Source organism: Vigna umbellata, chromosome 3, assembly GCF_029865625.1.
Source record: "Vigna umbellata cultivar VRB3 chromosome 3, Vumbellata_1.0, whole genome shotgun sequence".
NCBI lineage: Eukaryota > Viridiplantae > Streptophyta > Magnoliopsida > Fabales > Fabaceae > Vigna > Vigna umbellata.
Window position 1 is genome coordinate 17,670,512 of NC_142167.1, and position 19,543 is coordinate 17,690,054.

General features: G+C 33.5%; 2 protein-coding genes, 1 long non-coding RNA gene and 1 pseudogene across 3 annotated transcripts; 2 read left to right on the forward strand and 2 right to left on the reverse strand.

Annotated features, from left to right (window-relative positions):
• On the forward strand, nt 1-4,262 carry LOC124842181 (UPSTREAM OF FLC protein (DUF966)). Its single transcript, XM_047318612.2, has 3 exons — nt 1-824; nt 910-1,779; nt 3,734-4,262. Exons 1-3 carry the CDS (start codon nt 526-528, stop codon nt 3,894-3,896), a joined length of 1,332 nt encoding a protein of 443 aa, XP_047174568.1. The 5' UTR covers nt 1-525; the 3' UTR covers nt 3,897-4,262.
• A 1,043-nt stretch (nt 4,263-5,305) lies between these two features.
• LOC124842201 (uncharacterized) lies at nt 5,306-8,509 on the reverse strand. The gene is made up of 2 exons (XR_015784754.1): nt 6,547-8,509; nt 5,306-6,387 (listed from the first exon to the last, which is right to left on the reverse strand). It is a non-coding gene; the product is annotated as an uncharacterized LOC124842201 (long non-coding RNA).
• Nucleotides 8,510-8,513: 4 nt separating this feature from the next.
• LOC124842195 (zinc finger protein ZAT11 pseudogene) lies at nt 8,514-8,945 on the forward strand (annotated as a pseudogene).
• Nucleotides 8,946-10,680: 1,735 nt separating this feature from the next.
• Nucleotides 10,681-14,713, reverse strand: LOC124842180 (ras-related protein RABE1c-like). The gene is made up of 8 exons (XM_047318610.2): nt 14,507-14,713; nt 13,592-13,664; nt 13,398-13,498; nt 12,034-12,099; nt 11,825-11,922; nt 11,375-11,437; nt 11,205-11,297; nt 10,681-11,125 (listed from the first exon to the last, which is right to left on the reverse strand). The coding sequence occupies exons 1-8, from the start codon at nt 14,577-14,579 to the stop codon at nt 11,048-11,050; spliced, it is 645 nt and encodes a 214-aa protein (XP_047174566.1). The 5' UTR covers nt 14,580-14,713; the 3' UTR covers nt 10,681-11,047.
• Between the last annotated feature and the right edge of the window lie 4,830 nt (nt 14,714-19,543).

The following is a 19,543-nucleotide window of genomic DNA, read 5'->3' on the forward strand; positions in this document are numbered from 1 at the left end:
GTTGAATCTCTGAAATTTCGTATCTTTTGGGTTCTATTACCTGCTGTGAAATAGATATTCCGTAAATTTACTTGGGTCAGAGTTTGGTAAAACGACAAAGAGGTAGAAGGAAGGTGTAAATTGTAATTTTTTGAAATTGGGTGGGTTGGAGTCGGTGACAGTAAAAAGAGAGAAGGAACAAACAAAGCCGTTACGACGGCGTCGTGCTTTTTTCTGCGCGTTCAAGCAATAAACTAAAGAGAATTCTACTGTCACGGTCACAGGTCTGGCAGTACTGAATCCCAAACAGGCATTCCTTGTTTGGTAGCTGTTGTCTTTCGCATCCACATTTTGAATTCTCTCTCTCCCTCCCTCTTAAAAACCCACGCAATTTTCTCTAACTCTTCAAATTAAAATTCTAACACCACTGGTTTTGTACTTTTTTTCCCTCCTTCTCTCTGCGCTCTTTCGCTTTCGTTCTCATTGCTCTCTGTTCCACCACTCTGCGACAACTCGCCTTCCATCGAGGTTTTGCAGCGAAGAGAAATGTCGGTGAGTTCGAGTTCCAGGGGAAGGATAACGACGGAGCTTCAAGTTCCCAAGAAATGGACTGACAGAGAAACCAGTCCAGAGAGAACCAAAGTTTGGGCCGAGCCCAAGCCCAAAACGGCCAGAAAAGTCTCCGTCGTCTACTACCTCTCCCGAAACGGCCAACTGGAACACCCTCATTTCATGGAGGTTCCTCTCTCTTCACCTCAAGGACTTTACCTCAAAGACTTCATCAACCGCTTGCACGTTCTCCGAGGGAAAGCCATGCCCACCATGTATTCTTGGTCCTCCAAACGGTACCGTTCTATGGTTTTGTTTAAACTGATTCAAATTTAGTTTTTATTTTTGTTTTGTTTTAACGGTGGTGTGGTGGTCATTCAGGAGCTACAAAAACGGCTTCGTTTGGCACGATTTGTCGGAGAACGATTTCATCTACCCGACGCAGGGGCAGGACTACATTCTCAAAGGATCGGAGATTGTTGAGCACAGTGTCGCCGGCGTTGCGAGGGTTAACAAGTCGGAAGAGGAGTCCGGCTCGCCCGTGGTGATCACGAGGCGGCGGAACCAGTCGTGGAGTTCTATCGATTTGAACGAGTACCGTGTTTATAAATCCGAATCGTTCGGCGACTCGGCTGGGAGAATCGGTGCTGACGCTGCCACTCAGACGGAGGAGAAGCGGAGGCGGAGGAGGGCGGCGAGGGAGGAAGAGGCGGAAGAGATTCACGAGAAGAATGATGGAATTGACGCGGGAATGGAAGGGGAGAGGGTTTCGCACGTGACTTGTGATAATAACAATAATCATACTACGGAGCTGAGCAGGGATGAGATCTCGCCTCCGCCGTCGGATTCGAGCCCTGAGACGCTGGAGACGCTGATGAAGGCAGATGGGCGGCTCGGATTGCGGTCTTCGGAATCGGAGAAGGAGAATCTGACGGTGGAGAGCTGTCCTAGTGGGAGGATGAGAGCGTCGTCGGTTTTGTTGCAGTTGCTATCGTGTGGCGCTGTGTCTTTTAAGGAGTGTGGGGTTAACGCAGTGAAAGATCAAGGGTTTTCGTTGGTTGGGCACTACAAGTCCAGGATGCCCCGTGGAGCAGGGAATCACGTGGGAAAGGAGACAGGGATATCGATGGAAATTCCGGATTTGAACAGGCTTAGGTTGGAAGATAAGGAATATTTTAGCGGAAGCTTGATCGAAACCAAGAAAGTGGAAACCCCTACTTTGAAGAGGTCTTCTTCTTACAATGCAGATAGGTATGCTACATTTTTTGGCTTTCAAATTATCAAATCTCTTTTAGTAATCAAGTTGACTGAATTACAAAGACAAAGTTTTTGCTGCTGCCACAACTATGCACCGTTTTCTGCTATATTAATTAATGGAAAGTTTTGGTTGATTAACTTAATAATTTCTATTAGAAGAAGGTATTATACTATTTATTATTTGGGGTTTAGGCTACATGTTTTATTTTTTATTTTTCCATTCCTACGTTTATTTATATAACCATTGTTTTAAGGTGACTTTTGTAAATTCCATGCCCCTGCGTGTACCTTGTAGTTAGCAACGTTGGAGAATGTGGGCATTGACATTCATACGGTTTCTGCTTCATAGGTTAAATAAAAAGTTGTGGTTAAGCATGTGTAATGCTCCTAGGACATAGAAAGCATCTTGAGATTGAAGACATTTAAAAAATTTGTTATTCAAGACCAACAAGTAGGTCAGATTTTGTCGTTCGAGTTGAAAACGTAAAATATTTTATTACACAATTCTGTTGGTCAGATTATTATAATAGAGACCTAACTCTTCTCCCATGTTGCTATTTATTTTATTCTATTTTTCTTTGTTTATTTCTTATTACTTCATTTTCTGTCTTTATAGATTTCTTTTCCTTTTTTTCCAATTTGTGTTTCTTCTGTTCATATGCTCTAACTCTGCATAGAATGAGAAAAAGAGAATAGAGGAGAAGAAAAAGTTCAAAATTTGAATTGGAAAAGTGAAAACAAAAACTATTTTCTTTTGTAAAAGTTAACTTTTTTTTAACCTTTTTTGTTTCTCTTAAAAAATACCTCATTATGTTTTTCTTTTCATTTCTTCCTGTGCATACATCATAATAAATATTATTTTTTAATAATCTGAGATCTTGATTTAGAGATTACGAAGCAATCTCTTGTTGGTTTGTCATAATAAATACCCATCTAACATTTTTTTTCATTATAATACTATAATTTCCGTTTACAGGGTGATTATATGTCTGCAATTTTCTTTAAAATTTTACTCGGTAAGCCTTTAGATTATATGGCACGCGCAAGTAATCTTATACTTAGTAAGCACATAACATTAATAGTTATTTAAGAAATTCTGAATTTAACTACATATCTTACGATTTCAAATTTTTGTAGATCATATGTATTATTGTCAGAACATGGTAGGGTTTTAACTTCCTCTGTCTCCGGATGTTGTCCATTCTACTTCTTCATCATGTAGCCTCGGCACCCGAAAATGAAAGCATACGTAGTCATGTCATGCTCAAAACTTTTTAAGATATTGCTCCAAGTGTCATATGATTTAACATTTGTTTGCGAAAAATGTTCAATTTACACAAAATGAGTAGCTAGTAATTGGTTGTGTACAGTAACACAAGATGTTGATTCTTGATAGTGGCGTGTCAGTCCTCTTCCATCTCGTACACAGCATGTATAATGAATTTATTATGCACCACTTAAATTTTAGTTAATGATGCAATTAGACATACTCGTTATTTTGTTTTGGTCTCATTTAGTATTTTTCAGTTTCTGCATGCATGTGGGGTCTAATTTCAAGCATCGAGAGAGTTGATAATTAGATATTCGTTATTAATTAACTTGCCAGTTTGTCACCTAAAACAATTCTAGCAGTACGAAATCAGCGGCTACTGGGTGCATGTGGTAAAAAGAGGAATTCCTCTGGGGCAATGTGATATTATATGCTCTGTTTTGATTAATTGCCGACTACTGTTTATACATTCATTAATTAGCCATGTACTGGAAATTAGGTATGTTTTTAAAAAGAGCTTAATAACTTTTCTTTTATCTTAAAAGCAATTAAAAATTTCTAAGGATGGGACAACGTGGTGCTAGATGCCATGATTAAAAGCTTCCTTTATGATTATGACAGTGACAAATGGTTTTATCAATAATGTGGTTTTGTCTGTGGCCTCTTTGTTCCTTGCAGCGGTTCCCGGTTAGAGATAGTGGAGCACGAAGGAGAAGTGGTGCGGGCAAAGTGCATACCAAGGAAATCTAAGACACTGCCAACAAAGAAAGATGAGGGTACTTCCACGCATATTGCTAGCGGTGGCCAACACGGGAGCAAAAGATTTGACTCACAACAATAACTGATACTTTGAATGAATATAAAACGTAAGGAAATCTTGTCAATGGAGGTTTGTAGGGTATTTTAGCTGATAGTGGAGAAGAGAACAAAATTTTAGAGAAGTGAGGTTAGTTTGGAAGAATGTATAAATATGGAAGCAGTTAGGACCACTTCTAATGAAGTAGGGGCAGTATAGTGGTGTAGAGCTTGGCAATTTGCTAGTGACACAGCCGTGTGTAGGTTTGATGTTTAGGTTTTTGGCCTAAAGTCAGTACATGTAAGGATTAGCCATCGTTTCATTCCTGGCGTTATATGGGGTCTGGTTGGCTGTGACAATTGTCTTTTCTTGGTAAATAATTGCCTCTTTCTTCTTATTATTAAAGTTAAAGATCTCACCAGGTCATTCTTTTTAAAAAATGAAAAGGTTATTTTGATTATCACACTCAGGATAATGATTTGTTCATATAATTCAAGTGTCAAATTATTTATACCAGTAGTTGTTGAAGACCAATTATATCAAAGTTTACTTTCTCTTTTCACATACATAAATGGCGCTTACCGCATACCTGGATTTTGTGCTGCACAATCATATTTTATGTGTCGAATGAAGTTGAAAAATAAACTCTACCTTCGAAAACATTCACAACCGTTTTAAAAATAAAAAAATATTTCTAAAAACATTATAGCAACAAATACACTATGTAGCAGCCTTTGCCCATAAAATAAAAATGCATTGCCATTAAATTTGTAGCAGCCTTTTACACTGTTAATCCTTTGACTTATAATGCTGCGAAATGTGAGTATATACCATACTTCAGCTTTTCCTGTTTCAACTCTAAAGCACGCGTGTGTGACACTTTTTTTGTCTTTACTTTAATGTTTTCTAAAGCATCTCTTTACTAATTACCACACTTTTATACATGAAAAGGAAAAAAAAAAATCTACACAAAATAATAAGAAAAGAAGACTAGATATTAACACACATGACAGAACTTTTCAGTTACCGTAACTAGGTTTCCAAATTTACAACATAGTTACTGTAACTATTGAAGTGAAAACGTAGTTACCGTTACTTCTTGGCATGTTTTCACCACAATAGTTAACAAATTGTTCAGAACACAGATATTTTATTTCTTTTTAACATTTCATATTATCTTTCCTATATTTAAAACAAATTTAAATTACTCACAAGAAGCAGCTGTTTAAAAAAGCAATGCACCCCACTTTTAAACAATCCAAGGTCACAAAACAATATTTTATTGATAAAAAATTCCTAAAATTTAACTAAAACAATAATTATAAATGTTCTCACGACTTTTTTTCAAACTGGACTATTGAAAAACGTAATGGCCGAAACAAATAACGTAATTAAAAAAGTAGTAGTAAAATTCAAATAAAATACTGTTGTTGAGAGGAAGAGAAGAGAAATAATAATAAAACTGTCCTACGTAAAACAAAATATAGAAAATAATATTTAAATAAAATAAGTTTTGTTTAAATGTAATATTTTGAAGTAGGTCGGAAAATAGGCCCTTCAAGTAGTTTGTGAACCAGTGATCCAGTATTTTGTTTTTACTCAAAAGCCCAGTGATCCAGTATTTTGTTTCCTACACCTCCATATTTCTTTATGCAACTCCCTCGTCACACTTTCTTTCCAAACATACTTTCATTCCGAATGGATTGTTTGCTCAATACTGTAGAAAAAGGTCATTGAAAAGTGGAAACAAACACAAATACAGATGGTGATGCTACCCTGTTTCAAATTAAAAAAGAAAGGGCAAGTTTGGTATTTTCAAAACAACAGAGGTGGAGGAAAAATTAAAGAAGTGAAAAAGTAAAAGCCAGCAACAAAAATAAAGTGACCCATAGTACCTTTTAAAAAAAAAGTTTTAAAAAGTTTTAAACCCTCGAATGATCCTCGTATTTGTATGGGAATCTCAAGTGGGTCTTCATATTTTCAACTGTCTCAATTGGGTCTATATATTTATAAAATATCCCAATTGGGTCTAAATATTTGTAAAATTGAGTCAATTTTATCCTAACCGTTAAGTTGTTCCAAACAGCGTTAAATTGAGTTGAGCTGTATTTTTGTTTTGATGACATGACATTGCGCATTAAATTAATCAAATCCACGTGGTGCTTCTTCTTCCCTCAAACCACTTATCACCTTTCACCTCTTCGTTCCTCCGTCCAAGCTGCTTCTTTCCCACTTCCATCCTCAAACCCTCACTCCCCAGAGACACACACACCCTTTCTCCCTCTCAAACTAAAAAACGCTACCGTTGGAGCCATGACAAACGCCACCGTTGGGGCCATGACAAATGTCGCCGTCCGCAGAGGGAAAGAGGAGTTCGACAAACGCGCCCCACAAACCGTCCAAAAAAAAACCAAATATTCAAAACTTTTCCCCTCACGCCGCTCACGCCAGCAACGTCGTGTGGCCCATGGTTCTTCAAACTTTTCCCCTCTTCCCCTACAAGCATTTTCTCCTCTGCAAACGCCCCTCTGCAAACCTGTCAAGTAATAGAATTTAATATAGTCATCACACATTTCTAGTGTAATCATTATCAATGATCAACGTTACTGTTCAGATAAAACAATCTTCATAACTATGCAGCAAAAATTTGAAAGCAATATAGTTCACAAAATTGACCAGAATTTAATATACTCACGTTTACAAAGCAGTCATGGAAATGCAACCATGTAGGATAAAATTGGTCACATGAAAGTAAAAGTACTTCTAGCTTGTCTTTTCATGTTAAAGCTGATGTATGTTATGTACGTAATTTCCTTTTTCCTTTCGGCCATGATTAAATGAATGGGTTCCTTGCAGTAAAAGACTTGTTTACACGTAATTTCCCATTTGCAGTTTGATAAGGTACTGGTTGAATCACACTCAGAGGTTCATTTTCAATGTAAATTGGACCATGCTTGTTCCATGACCTGCCTAAATCTGGTGTTACCTATTGCACACAATAAGCAATAAATGTCAACATGCTACCATTTCTAACCATCACTGAAGCGAACCGCTCAACTAGGATGAGTTCAGTTAACACCTCTACCCAGGCGTCCCAGGAATTCCAGTTTTCAATAGATGATCCACAAATTAAATTACCATTTTCAAGTACCATTTTCAAGCATAATAGGTTGAGAAATAGTAAGGAAAATCAATAGTAAAGTATAAATTTAATATATGAATTTTGAACTGCCATTGAAAAAATTCAGTGAAACAGAGAAGTAAATTAAGAAGAAAAAAGCTAAAAATTGTTTTTAGCTGAAGGATGAAGAATCCAATTAAGTAGAAATAGAAGCTTGATTTTGGTGTTGCAAAGTAATCAATCAAAGGGAAATGCTTGTCTGTGCAGCGAGCGTAGGTGTGACTCACACTCCTCCAATTCAGTCAGCCTCCCTATCACGCACAACGACAACCCTACCTCCGATTCTGATGACGCCTTCTGCCTCATCGTGCCTTCTGTCGCCGCTGTTGCCTTCGCCATTCGCAAGGCCTCCACCTTCCCCTTCCAGTTCATCCAGACCCTCCAGATCGATCGCCAAACCGGACTCGTGCTTCCCAGCACTGACTTCCATCGACTCTGTCTCCACCAGCTTCACCTCTTTTGCAGGATCGTTCCCGAACCCCTACTCTCGATTTGCGTCTCAGCGGCAATGTCTCTTCGGCGACGAGGGTTTTCGTCCTCCGGCGTATCACGGTGCGAGGCTCTCAGTTTCGATTGGGGATCTTTGGGATTGTTCATCTAAGCTTCTCTGCAGGTTAGGGATCTGATACTGGATGGTCCACTGTTGTGTTTGGATGATGCAAGGATTGATCGTAAACTGTGGTTGAAGAGATGGTGAAAATGGTGACCGCTAGCGGTGGCGGCCATGGTGGACCCTAATATGAAGATAAGTAAAACCCTTTTGTCATGTTATAATGTTTTAAATTAAATAAAATTTCTACATAATCAAATATTTGACATAAGCGTGTAACATGTCATCCGCTATTAACGATGTTTGTGAAGATTTAACGGACAGGATTTAATTGACTAAATTTTTCAAATATTTGAACCAATATTTTATAAATATTAAGATTTAATTGAGACAATTACCAATATGAGGAGTCATTTGATATTCTCGTATAAATAAGAGGATTTAAAAAAAATGGTGGAAAATGTGGAATCAACTTGCATAGGGAAGAAACATGGTTTCCATAAGTTCCTCCACTTTTTTTCCCATTTTCTCTTTAAGCCAACTTTACTCACTTTTTAGCCTCCATTGCCGTTGCAATAAATTACTTAATTTATTTATATTTATATTAAGTAATTCAAATATATGGATAGTCTAATTTCGTTTTCCACCAAACATTATTTCTTGGAAATGCTGCAATAGAAAAACTGTGGGAATATCATTTTCTTTTATTTCATCTGATTCATAACTTTCCTGTCTTTGACTAGGAGTTTCAGTCCGAATCTTAAACAAAACAAAGTGCATCAATTCGTGTCACCTCGTGTTTCGACCAACATTCACGATTAACACACAATATATTGTTCATTTCCTTCATCACAAAGACACTATATATACACTGTTCAATGCCCTTAAGGTCCAAAATATTTTCTCATTTAACAACATTTTTCTCTCAACCATGACTAATTGTTTGATGTTACAAGCCAAAGTTGAGGAAGATCCACTAAGAGAGAAGGTTCTAAAGAGTGGTGAATTTAAGTGTAAGACATGTAACAAGCAGTTCCTTTCGTTTCAAGCCCTTGGAGGCCACCGAGCTAGCCACAAGAACCTAAACCGAATGGCTTCAAACCTTTCGAGTTCGATGGTGACGCCAAGATTGCACCAATGCTCAATTTGTGGACTTGTGTTTGGTCTTGGACAAGCTTTGGGAGGACATATGAGAAAGCATAGAGTTTCTTCAAATGATGCCTTGTCAACTATTCATGACCAAGATTTGCCAGAATCTAATGTCACTAAAAAGCTTCGTTTGTGGTTGGACTTGAACTTGACACCGTACGAGAATTATCTTACCCTCAATTCAATGACACCTGTTTTACATTTGTTCTTGTGATTGGAACATTTTAGATGTGAGCTCTTTTCAATTTCTTTTACTAGGTTTTAGCATTTGTTTTTGTTCTTACTTTACCAAATTCATTTTGTATTCGTATTAAGTAATTAAAAAGGCTAATATACTGGGAGAAATTTGAAAATACATTTAATGGAAACTAAGTTTAATTTTTTTTACATTAAATATGTTTATCTTTAGAGTATTATAAAAATTTTGTGTTTTGTTTATAACGAACTTATAAATTATTTTATCTTTAAATTTTATGAAAGTTATATAAAATAACCTCCACAATATATATAGAGAGGTTACATTATAAAACTGGCTTGTCATATTAAAAACACTCAATATATCATTTGTTTGAAAAAATATTTTCGATGATTTTCATAAATTTTAAGGACAAAATAATTTATAATTTAATTTTAAAAAAAAACAAAATTTGTTATATCAAGATGAAAAACATATATTTAATACTTTTTTATCATTGTAACTTTACGGTATACTTTGTATATTGAGTTACATTGGTTACATCAATTTAATCAACTATGTTAAAAATATGTCATTTTTAATTGAAAGACTAAATTAGTATTTTTTTTTAAATTAAAGACTGAATTGAACATAAAAATAAATTAAAATATTAAAAAGTAAATTATACCCAAAAAAATTATGGATAAATGGAAGAAAACGTGTTAAGAAATCACTAAAAGTTACTAGAAATAGTAAATTACAATGAAAGTGTCTTTATTTATAATTTTGCAATGCGAATAAAACCTTAAATAAGAAGAAGAAATAATACAAAATATCAATCTAATACTATATATATAGTTGTATTATAAAATAATATAGAGTTTCATTAGTGTTTAATTTATAACTACAAATTTTGAAATTATATACTTAGTTCTAATATAAGTAACGTATACATAATATCATTTATTGTACAAAAGTTGTTGTATTATTAATATATACTTGTTGAGAAAAAAGATATCTTTTAGAGAGAAAAAATTAACATTAAACTAGGTTGAAATTATTCAAAAATAAAACTCAAATTTATCTTAAAAGACACAGATTAATTTTCAAAATTTACTAATTTATCCCAATTAATGTCAAGCACACCAAAATAATATTTTGGGTTTGAGTATACTCATTCTAACTATAATTAAATGTCATAGAAGTTTACCTATACAAAAGTCTAGTTTTAGTTCATATGATACATCACCCAACCGTGAGTTATCCTTGCTATAGATTAATCCTATAATTACAATAAAAACATTAAATAATAACTAATTTAGATATAAAAAATAATTTGTTATATTAATTAAATTAAATATTATTTTATAAAATAAAAATTATCTATAACTAAAATTATAACATCTCATTTAATAATATAAAACTACTTAATAAATCATTATAAATTTTAATATATAGTTATCCATTGAAATAACTATAGCAACGTAGTATATAAAATACTGTTAGTTTGGTTAACAATAAAGTTTAGTAAACAATAAACAGTTTGTTGAATATCAGTTTGGGATAACATTTATGTATGAAATTCCTATTTGGACAAGGGTATCACATTTATTTTCGTGAAATTTATAAAATAAAAAAATAAAGAAAATAATCCAAATTATAATAAGACATTAAAAACTAAATAAATTCTGCCAATCGTATTTAACTTTTGATAAAATATTTGATTCTTATTTTCAGTGAAATTAGCTTATATACTTTTCATACCAACTTCGGCTTGAGTAGTTAATACGAGATTTATATTTCACATGCATTTATATTTCACTGCAATGCCTGATGGCAGAGAACAAATTTTGAAAATGTGTTCCAGCCCAACACAAGTCGTTGCATCTATTATACATTGGAAAAAAAAAATCAATATTGAATGAATCTCATGTCCCCCACCATAGAAAGTTGGACATGCAATCTCCACGATACATGGAGTTTTGGATTACTTGTTAAAAGGTTCAGACACTACTTATCACACACAAATTCATGAAGAATGAGAAGGTTAAGTGCAAGTCAGCATCATGATCATTATACATGTAATTTTTCCTCCATGTTCTTGGAAAGTAATGTTGCCTCCAATTTTGTAACATTTGTCTTCAACCACAGCAAGCCGATTTCTGGGCAGCTTCCCCAACTCCTCCTGATTGGTCTTGGTTGATTTTGATTGTTGATGGCTGCAATGAAAATATCAACTTTAGAAAGGAAGAGGGAACTATTAAGACATTATAGTACTGAGAGAGGAAGTTCAAATACCTCTGTTTTCGAGTCCGTGTCAGCCAACCTTTGTTTTATATCTCTTGCTATTGAGAAGAAAACTTCCTCAACATTTAGATTTGTTTTTGCACTCTGCAATAGTATTTTTTTATGAGCATAATGACAAAGAAGTTTAGGGGTTTCCACATTTTCTGGTTTACGCCACTTACAGTTTCAAAGAATTTAATTCCATACTCATCGGCCAGTTCTTGACCCTTGGATGTAGGCACAACCTTAAAAGAAAAGGGAAGGTATATTCGATCAAGAACATTTCAAGTCTGACATGCATGCATGCACATATGGCATCAGATAAAACACTCAACCCCTTTCTGACCTCCACATCCCAGCAAAATAGTTGAAAATTCACTTGCAGTAACAAGGTTCTCTAACACCACAAATGATGAAATTTAACCATAAGTTGTTTTAACTTGCATAACAATGATGGAAGAACATTTGATAACAGTTTTAGTTATTTTTCCAAGCCCTTCTCCTCTTGGCTCTACAACCTTCTTGTTCAGATCAAATTGGTGTTCGAATTATCTTTACTTTGCCCATGCAAGTTGTAGAAGATAGAAGAAATGAAGAGGTTTCATCAAACATGACCAACAAGGTTAACTTACCCTTTTGCTTTCATCCATATCAGCTTTGTTCCCCACCAGTATTTTGTTAACATTGTCTGAAGCATGTTGCTCAATATTGCGAATCCAATTCCTGATATCTAAAATAAGTAGAAGCAGAATGAATACTCCAAATGCAAAAGCATTTAAAGTGTGAAGAATTATTCATAGATTTGTAACTTTCGAACTTAATTAACAATTGAGAACTTTACTGCTAAATGATGCTTCGTCTGTAACATCGTAGACTAACAATATGCCCATTGCACCTCGATAGTAAGCTGCAAAAACAATTTAGGAAAAGATACGTTACACAAAAAAAGAAAAAAACTTAAATGATAAAAACTACCACTTATACGTGTCTTTTATATATAGAGGTAAAAAAAATGAAAAATACAAAAAAAAATTAAGGTAGCATGAATGAAACAAACAGTAATAGACATTTTTTCTGATGTTTAACTCTTGGTAGTCAACAAATTAATACTAAGGGGAAGTTTAGAAGTTGTTTTTTGGAATGGTGGACAAATTTTTCATTTTAAGTCAACACTCTAATTTTATAAGAAAGTGGGTGTAAGTCTAACTCATTCTCACAAAACTATCTAAGGTGATGATTGTCCTCACTTGTCTTCTCTTATATATACTATAAATTGATCTTATTTTTGATCAATATGGAATCTTCATCCTGTCCCCCTCACTTTGAGTCATCGACATTTCATGTATGGAACTAGATATTTATAAGTTGTTCAATAGGCAAGTGGCATGACAAGCTCAACAAGCATATCTATGATAGACTTTGATACTATATTACAAGGTGAAAGGTTATGATTGCCTACATTTTTCCTCACTTATATATACTCTACATTGACCTTCTCTCTAGTCGTTTGAGATATCTAACAAATTTATTTATTTGTAAACAAAAGAAACAGAGCAATAGATTAGCAAGAACTTAAAACGTTAGTCTTTTGTTCATTTAAACAAATATATATCTAAATTTAAAATAAAACATTTGCTTTTCCTTTCACTCCCCTCCAAAACCTAACTCACATATCCTAAATGAATCTATGATTCATCTCATGTAAATTGAACAAACTCTCGATGGCTCTAGCCTCTGGTATCTTTAACATTCAATAATTAAATTGAGTAAAAAATATGCATGAAAGTTATATTATTCCTTTATGCAGTTGAAACAATGGTGACAAAAAAGATATAGCAAGAGACCATTTTAAGGTTCAAAATAATACATATCCCGGGATCCAATTTTTGTCATATCCTAGGGATTTAGAAGTATCGTCTCCAAACTAGAACAATAAGCTGCCTAACATATCATATCTGACACTCAATAAGAATTATGATGTTTTTCACTGGTTACTTCCCTTTCTTTTCTCTAACTTCTCTTCATGCTTATATATATTTTTTTCTATACTAAATATCCCATTTTCGAGTTTTTAGACCACCTTTAAAACCTACATCAGGAAGTGTCACAAATCATGTCAACTGCTATGCAACAAATTCCCAAGTGCCACATACAAGGATATACTAAAATCAATATAATAATACCTGTGCAAACAATAAACCTTACCAGTTGTAATTGTCCGAAACCTCTCCTGCCCTGCAGTGTCCCAAATTTGGAGCTTGATCCGTTTGCCATCAAGCTCAATGGTTCTTATCTTAAAATCAATGCTACATTAGGAAAGTGGGTCTATTGGTGTTAGAGAGAGAATCTCCTGGCTAACAAAATTCTATAATTTTACTCCTAAGCTGTAAAAAGCATACCCTATAGTTGTGATGAAACTAGTAGTGAAAGAACCATCAGAAAAACGCAGAAGGAGACAACTTTTTCCAACACCTCCAAAAATAAAAAAAACATGAGATGTTAGCTTGCAAATAGTTTCAGACAAAAGCTACACAATTATTCCCTTGTGATAACTGCAATGCCCACTAAAATACTTCTAATCCGTTGTGAAACATCAACAAATGCCATATTTTTGGAGCTTAATTTATATGCATGACAAGGGTAAGAAACATTACACTGTAATCCAATCAGAAATCATGTTAAGGTATTCAATCATTCTAATTACAAATAGTCACTCTTGTCATACAGGTTAGTTTGAGATTGGATGATAGAAATCCTTGGCGGTATCAAAATACATTGATTGCTCTGGCTTTTATTGGGATAAAGACAATTAAATGTATCATGAACACAAGAACAACTTGCAGATGCAATTAGACCATTGAAGGTTTATTTTGGCGAACCGATATTTTGAAAATTAAACAAATTTAATGGATCAAAGAGATGGCTAATTTCAGTTGATAACCACACAAGTCAACACAAAATTTGCAATCCAACCTCTTTCACCTAAAATTTGTACCTTAATAATAACACACAATAAATTCAAATGCTGGATTGAACCAGATCATGAAAAGAAATTTTTTTGCTACGGTTTAATGCCAATCCCATTTGAAAAAGATAGATATGTATGCATTTACCGCGAACTCCAAACACAAGGATTAAATATATAGAGAAAAATAAACAGAAAAACGGTGGAATGACAAAAAGGGAACCCCCAGTGAAAGAAACATCATTTATGATTATAAAGAAATCACATTTTATCCTTTTGTTTGTTTTTATAACATTTGTTTTGCCCACAAATTAATTTAAAAATAAGAAGAAGAAGAATAAGAGTTTACCGCTGTCACCAATCAAGAGAAGCTTTATGAGATAATCATAATCGGCACGAGCCCTTGCCGGTGGAGCAGCCATCAACTCTCAAGTTGTAATTTTGTTTTGAATGAAAGGATAATAGGTCTGAAGAGTTGAGAAAATGGTGTTGAGTGTCTGAAAATGGTGAGATCGAGAATGAGAGAGAGAGGGAAATTTTGGGGAGAAAACACCGGTGTTTAATTTCGTCTCATTTCATTTTATTTTATTAAAAATAAAAACCAAAAGAGAAGAGTAAGATAATAATAAAATAATTATAAAAATGTTAATTTTTATATTTTAAAAAAATAATAGTATCAAATAAATATAAAAATTTTGTGTGTGGAATCGTATTTTTTTATATTTTAACATTCACTGTTATAATTCTTTTTATAGATGATAGTTGATGTTAGACTAAAACCAAAGTTTACAAACTTTTTTCGATTTTTCTAATGTGTTATTTTATTGTTGTATTTTCAACTTTTACGTAATTTATCATTTAAGTTTTTTTCACCTATTTCATCATATCTTATTTTTATAAAGCTCTTCTAACATTTTGTGATATATCTAATTTATCAGTAAAATGTGTAAAATTGAAACAAATTAACCGAAAAGCTTACTAAAATTCCTAAATAATGATAATGAAAAAAAATTGGGAGCACTACTTTTACAACTTACACTACTTTTATACAAGTTATGGGAGGTTTTATTAAACACTAATTTAAATGAATCTCCCAGAAACACACTCCAGTTATTTTTAATACACAACTATTATTTTAATTTTTATGATATAAATTATAATAATTCCCAAGAGTATATTTTATTGAAAACTAGATGGGGAAGTAATTGGATTTAATTATATGAAATAAATGGAAGGGTATATTATTTTAAATTTTAACTTAATACTACGAGAATATTCTAATAATGAAATAGGAATACTAAGAAGTTGTTTATCTGTTATAAAAATACGTTATTTCGTCTGTATGTTTACAAATTTTCTAATAATGAAAAAATAATTATTGCAATCAAAAGTTAATGTTATTATTAAGTTATCGAATCCATATTTGTAAACGAGTTTTAATTTTTAGTTTCTACGTTATACACCTTGTTTTTAATTAATTTTAGCGCTTACAAATATTAGATAAAAAATGTTAATGAATAATTAAATTATTATTTATAAAGACAAAACTATATTACTTTTTTAAAAGTATGAACTAAAATGTAAAGTTTATAAGTAATTCGGTAATTCAACTTGTTATTAAACATCCTACCTAGCAAGTATAATATATTAAATTTATTTTGTTATGAGTGTTAATAAATACTATATATATTATTTTTTAAAAGAATAATATAACTTTTTTAAACTATGTTTCACAAAGTAATTTCTTAAACAGTAATAAAGAAACTAAATTCAAGGTATATTGCTATATAACTAAGTTTATATTCACGTTTTCTGAAAAACAAATAGCAAAAAAATATAAAACTATACTTTTCTACTAATGCCAGAGTTTCTTTCATTTATCTTCTTAATGTTATATTATATAGCAGTTACATCTCGTATGATATTAATATAGGAATTTATCTCTTTTACGTGTTTTTTATAAATTTCAAATAGATATTCAATTATTTTTCTTACTTTTAATAAATAACACTCGGTTTATGTTTTAATAAATGATATTTATTTTTTATAATTTGTATTTAAGTTGTAATTAATATTATAATTTTAAATAAAATAAGAAAAAAGTGTGATTTATTAAAAACAAAACAAAAAATTATTTGATTATTGTACCGTACACTTGTACGAGTCAAGACTAAGACGGATCAGTCAAAAAAATATGAACAATCAAGCTGTCACATATCCTAAGAAGCCTTAAGCACAGTCTATAATCAAGTTTACTTAGAGGTAAGTTTTACTTATTTGGCATTGGATTGAGATTACATTTCTCTTAATCATAGTAAACCTATAAATACAAGTATGAGGTAAGAAGATAGGTTGTTGCGTGAATTTAAGACATTATTGTAATAATCTATCACTAGTATAGTCAGAGGAAACGACAGCGATTATTTTTACCCATAAGCAGCGGTTCCAGAACCGAGGCATATCCAGGAGAGGCATAATGTCCTCATCTACTGCCTCAGTTCAACGTTAACCGAAGCAGTAGAGTTTTTGAATTTTTAATTTTTTTTCGTAGGACTTTATGTCTCGGTTCCCCCTGAACCGAGGCATAATGTCCCCCCTCTAGTGCCTCGGTTGTAGCTTGAACCGAGGTAGTAAAGCCTTTTTTTTTCTCTCATCTGGCAGCCTTTCTGCTTCGGGTGTGTGGCCATAAGGGGGCCTTTTTACCTCGGTTATGACCTCAACCGAGGCATATACCCCTGTTTTTTTTTTAAATGAGGTATGTTTCTGCAACATTCCCAACTACAAAAACAGACCTGCATATATTTTTATAGCCAGAACAGTCCAGAATAATCCAGAAACGTATATTTTGAATGAAAATTATATTAAAACATAAATATATTCAATGGAATCATAAATCAACTTCTTAGAAGCATAAATCAATCCAATGTAATCATAAATCAAGTTTGAAGCATAAATCAATGCAATGTACAAAGTTAAACTAATAATAATGTAGAAAAACATAAAACAACTTAGAAACATAAACTTAGAACTTATTATATCCTAATATCTACTACATACTATTATATAAATGAATTACATATTTAGCCAGTGTTTTCCTCACAAGTTGAAGTGACTTCTCTGGAATTAGAGCAGTCCTATTAAATCTCTACATAAAACACAATGATTTCAATTAGTGTATATGAAATCTAAACTATAGAGAAAATAAAATTCAAACATAAATATTACCGTTTCCCATCCACTGGTGTAATATGCACGAATAATGGTCATCATCCAAAACATGATGTAATAACCACATTCATATGACCCTATTTGTCTATTACACTACAATATATCATCATAATTATAAAATGTTAAGTAACATCATTTGAATGGAACCAATTGTAACAAAGTATGGACTAAAATACCAAACCTTAAGGGCAACCCATGCAAGCTTTTTAGCTGTAGCAGTAGATCTCCCAGATAACATCATATGTGTTGCAAGGGAACTATTAAAAAAATTTGCTTTAGCATACATTTATATAACAAAGAAAGTTAAAATATTGAGGTTCTTACCAATCTACTACATGTCTAAGAGGATGGAAGGAGACTTGTGCAATGAACAAAACCAGACAGTAGTGTTCTCCGATATGGAGATAACAAGTAGCTGCCAATGACTCCTGAAATTGGTAATAACTTAATTGTCATATATCAAAATTAATAAATGAAACTTTAAAGTTAACAAACTTCACTTACCCAAGTATATAAGGGAGAAAATATATCTTCTTCCCCATTCCAAAGCAGGTGGTGATGTATGTTTGGATATCATCAAATTTATTTCTTTCATGAGTCATAGAGGGGTCAATGAACCCATATACATCGTTGAACCCCTTCTTGTTACTAACATCAAACATATACCTAAAATGAAGAGTTAATCTGATATAAGTAACTTGATAAAAAATAATTATATAAAAAAGTTATCATAAACTTACATCATCCACAACTGAATGATTGTAATATTAATTTCTTCTCTCCCCGACGGAAGCTCCCTAACATCTTGCTGATGCAAGTACAATGAGATCTGAGCTTCTCTTCCAAATGTAGTAGAATCCCAGTGTACGGTCATTGGCCCATCTGAAATGATTTTAACAAGCTTGTCTAATGCACCAAGAGGGTTGTCCTCAGATAAATGAGTCTTCTTCGGTGTAGGACTTCCCTCTTGACCTATCTGTTGTTACATGAAAAAATGTTTATGTTATAACGTCAATTAGAAGTAAATATTAAAATTGAGAAGTATATAGTACGAGTGTTTACCGGGGGATCAGATACATCACCAACCAAATGTCTAAGCCAAGCGACAAAGGACTTAAATGCCTCTTCTACAGTGAAGAACTCATCTGTAGGCACAGGAAGAACAACATCTGGTACGACAACTTCATCCACTGTGACCTTGACCTCATCTTCTGCAAGTTGTACACCATGCACTACTGTGGTTGTCTCATAAACTGTACCACGAGCCACTAGCATGGTCCCAGTATCAGAGAGAATATATAACTGACATGGACGAGTGTCATCAATGTCGTCCCCTGGGGCACCGACAACTGAGCAACTTCCTTTACCGCTTCTACCTGTCAAATTAAATGTTAGGTTATACAAAAAGTAAATTAATAAACAAAAATCATTAAGTTTACCTGTAGGGGGCACAATATGTTCCGCTACAGGAGATGGCGGAGGACGATTGCCATAATCCTCATAACGCTGCTGGAACTGGCGCGCAACCATTTCAGCAACTTCATCATACAACTCTGCTCGAACCTTCTTTGTGATCTTCTGCGTCATCTCTTTTATTATGTCCTCCTTCATCTTTTCGTATGAATATGGACACGAGGAAGACCCAAAGAACTATCGTATGCCTATGCCAATCCCAGCAGCACGCACCCGTCCTAGGTGCTCAGGTCGTCCAATAGTTGTGGCAAGAATATCCTTACGACCTTCTTATGTGAATTGACCTTGGGGGTTTTTCTCAACCAAGGAGTCCTGTCACATAACAAAACTTCAAAATCATTTGAAAGATCTATAATATATATATATAACAAAAATAATGTAAAAATATGAGAAATGACATCTTACAATTCTTTCAGATATCTCTCTGGCAGAGTCGGAAGTGTAGGAGCTCGATGGTCTTATACGGGCTGACTTCCACTTCTTGTGCCGAGATGGTGGTGAAGGAGGAGGAGGGTCACCACCCTCCGAATGTGGAAGTCTACTATTTGACTTCTGCTTCATTATTTTTTCCTCAAGCTTCCTATATCCACCACGAGACAATAGGTGTGGATTTTTATTCTGAGCATTTATTCTCTGTGCTTTTGACCTTTTTTCCTGTGACAAAATGAAACAATTGTCATAAAAA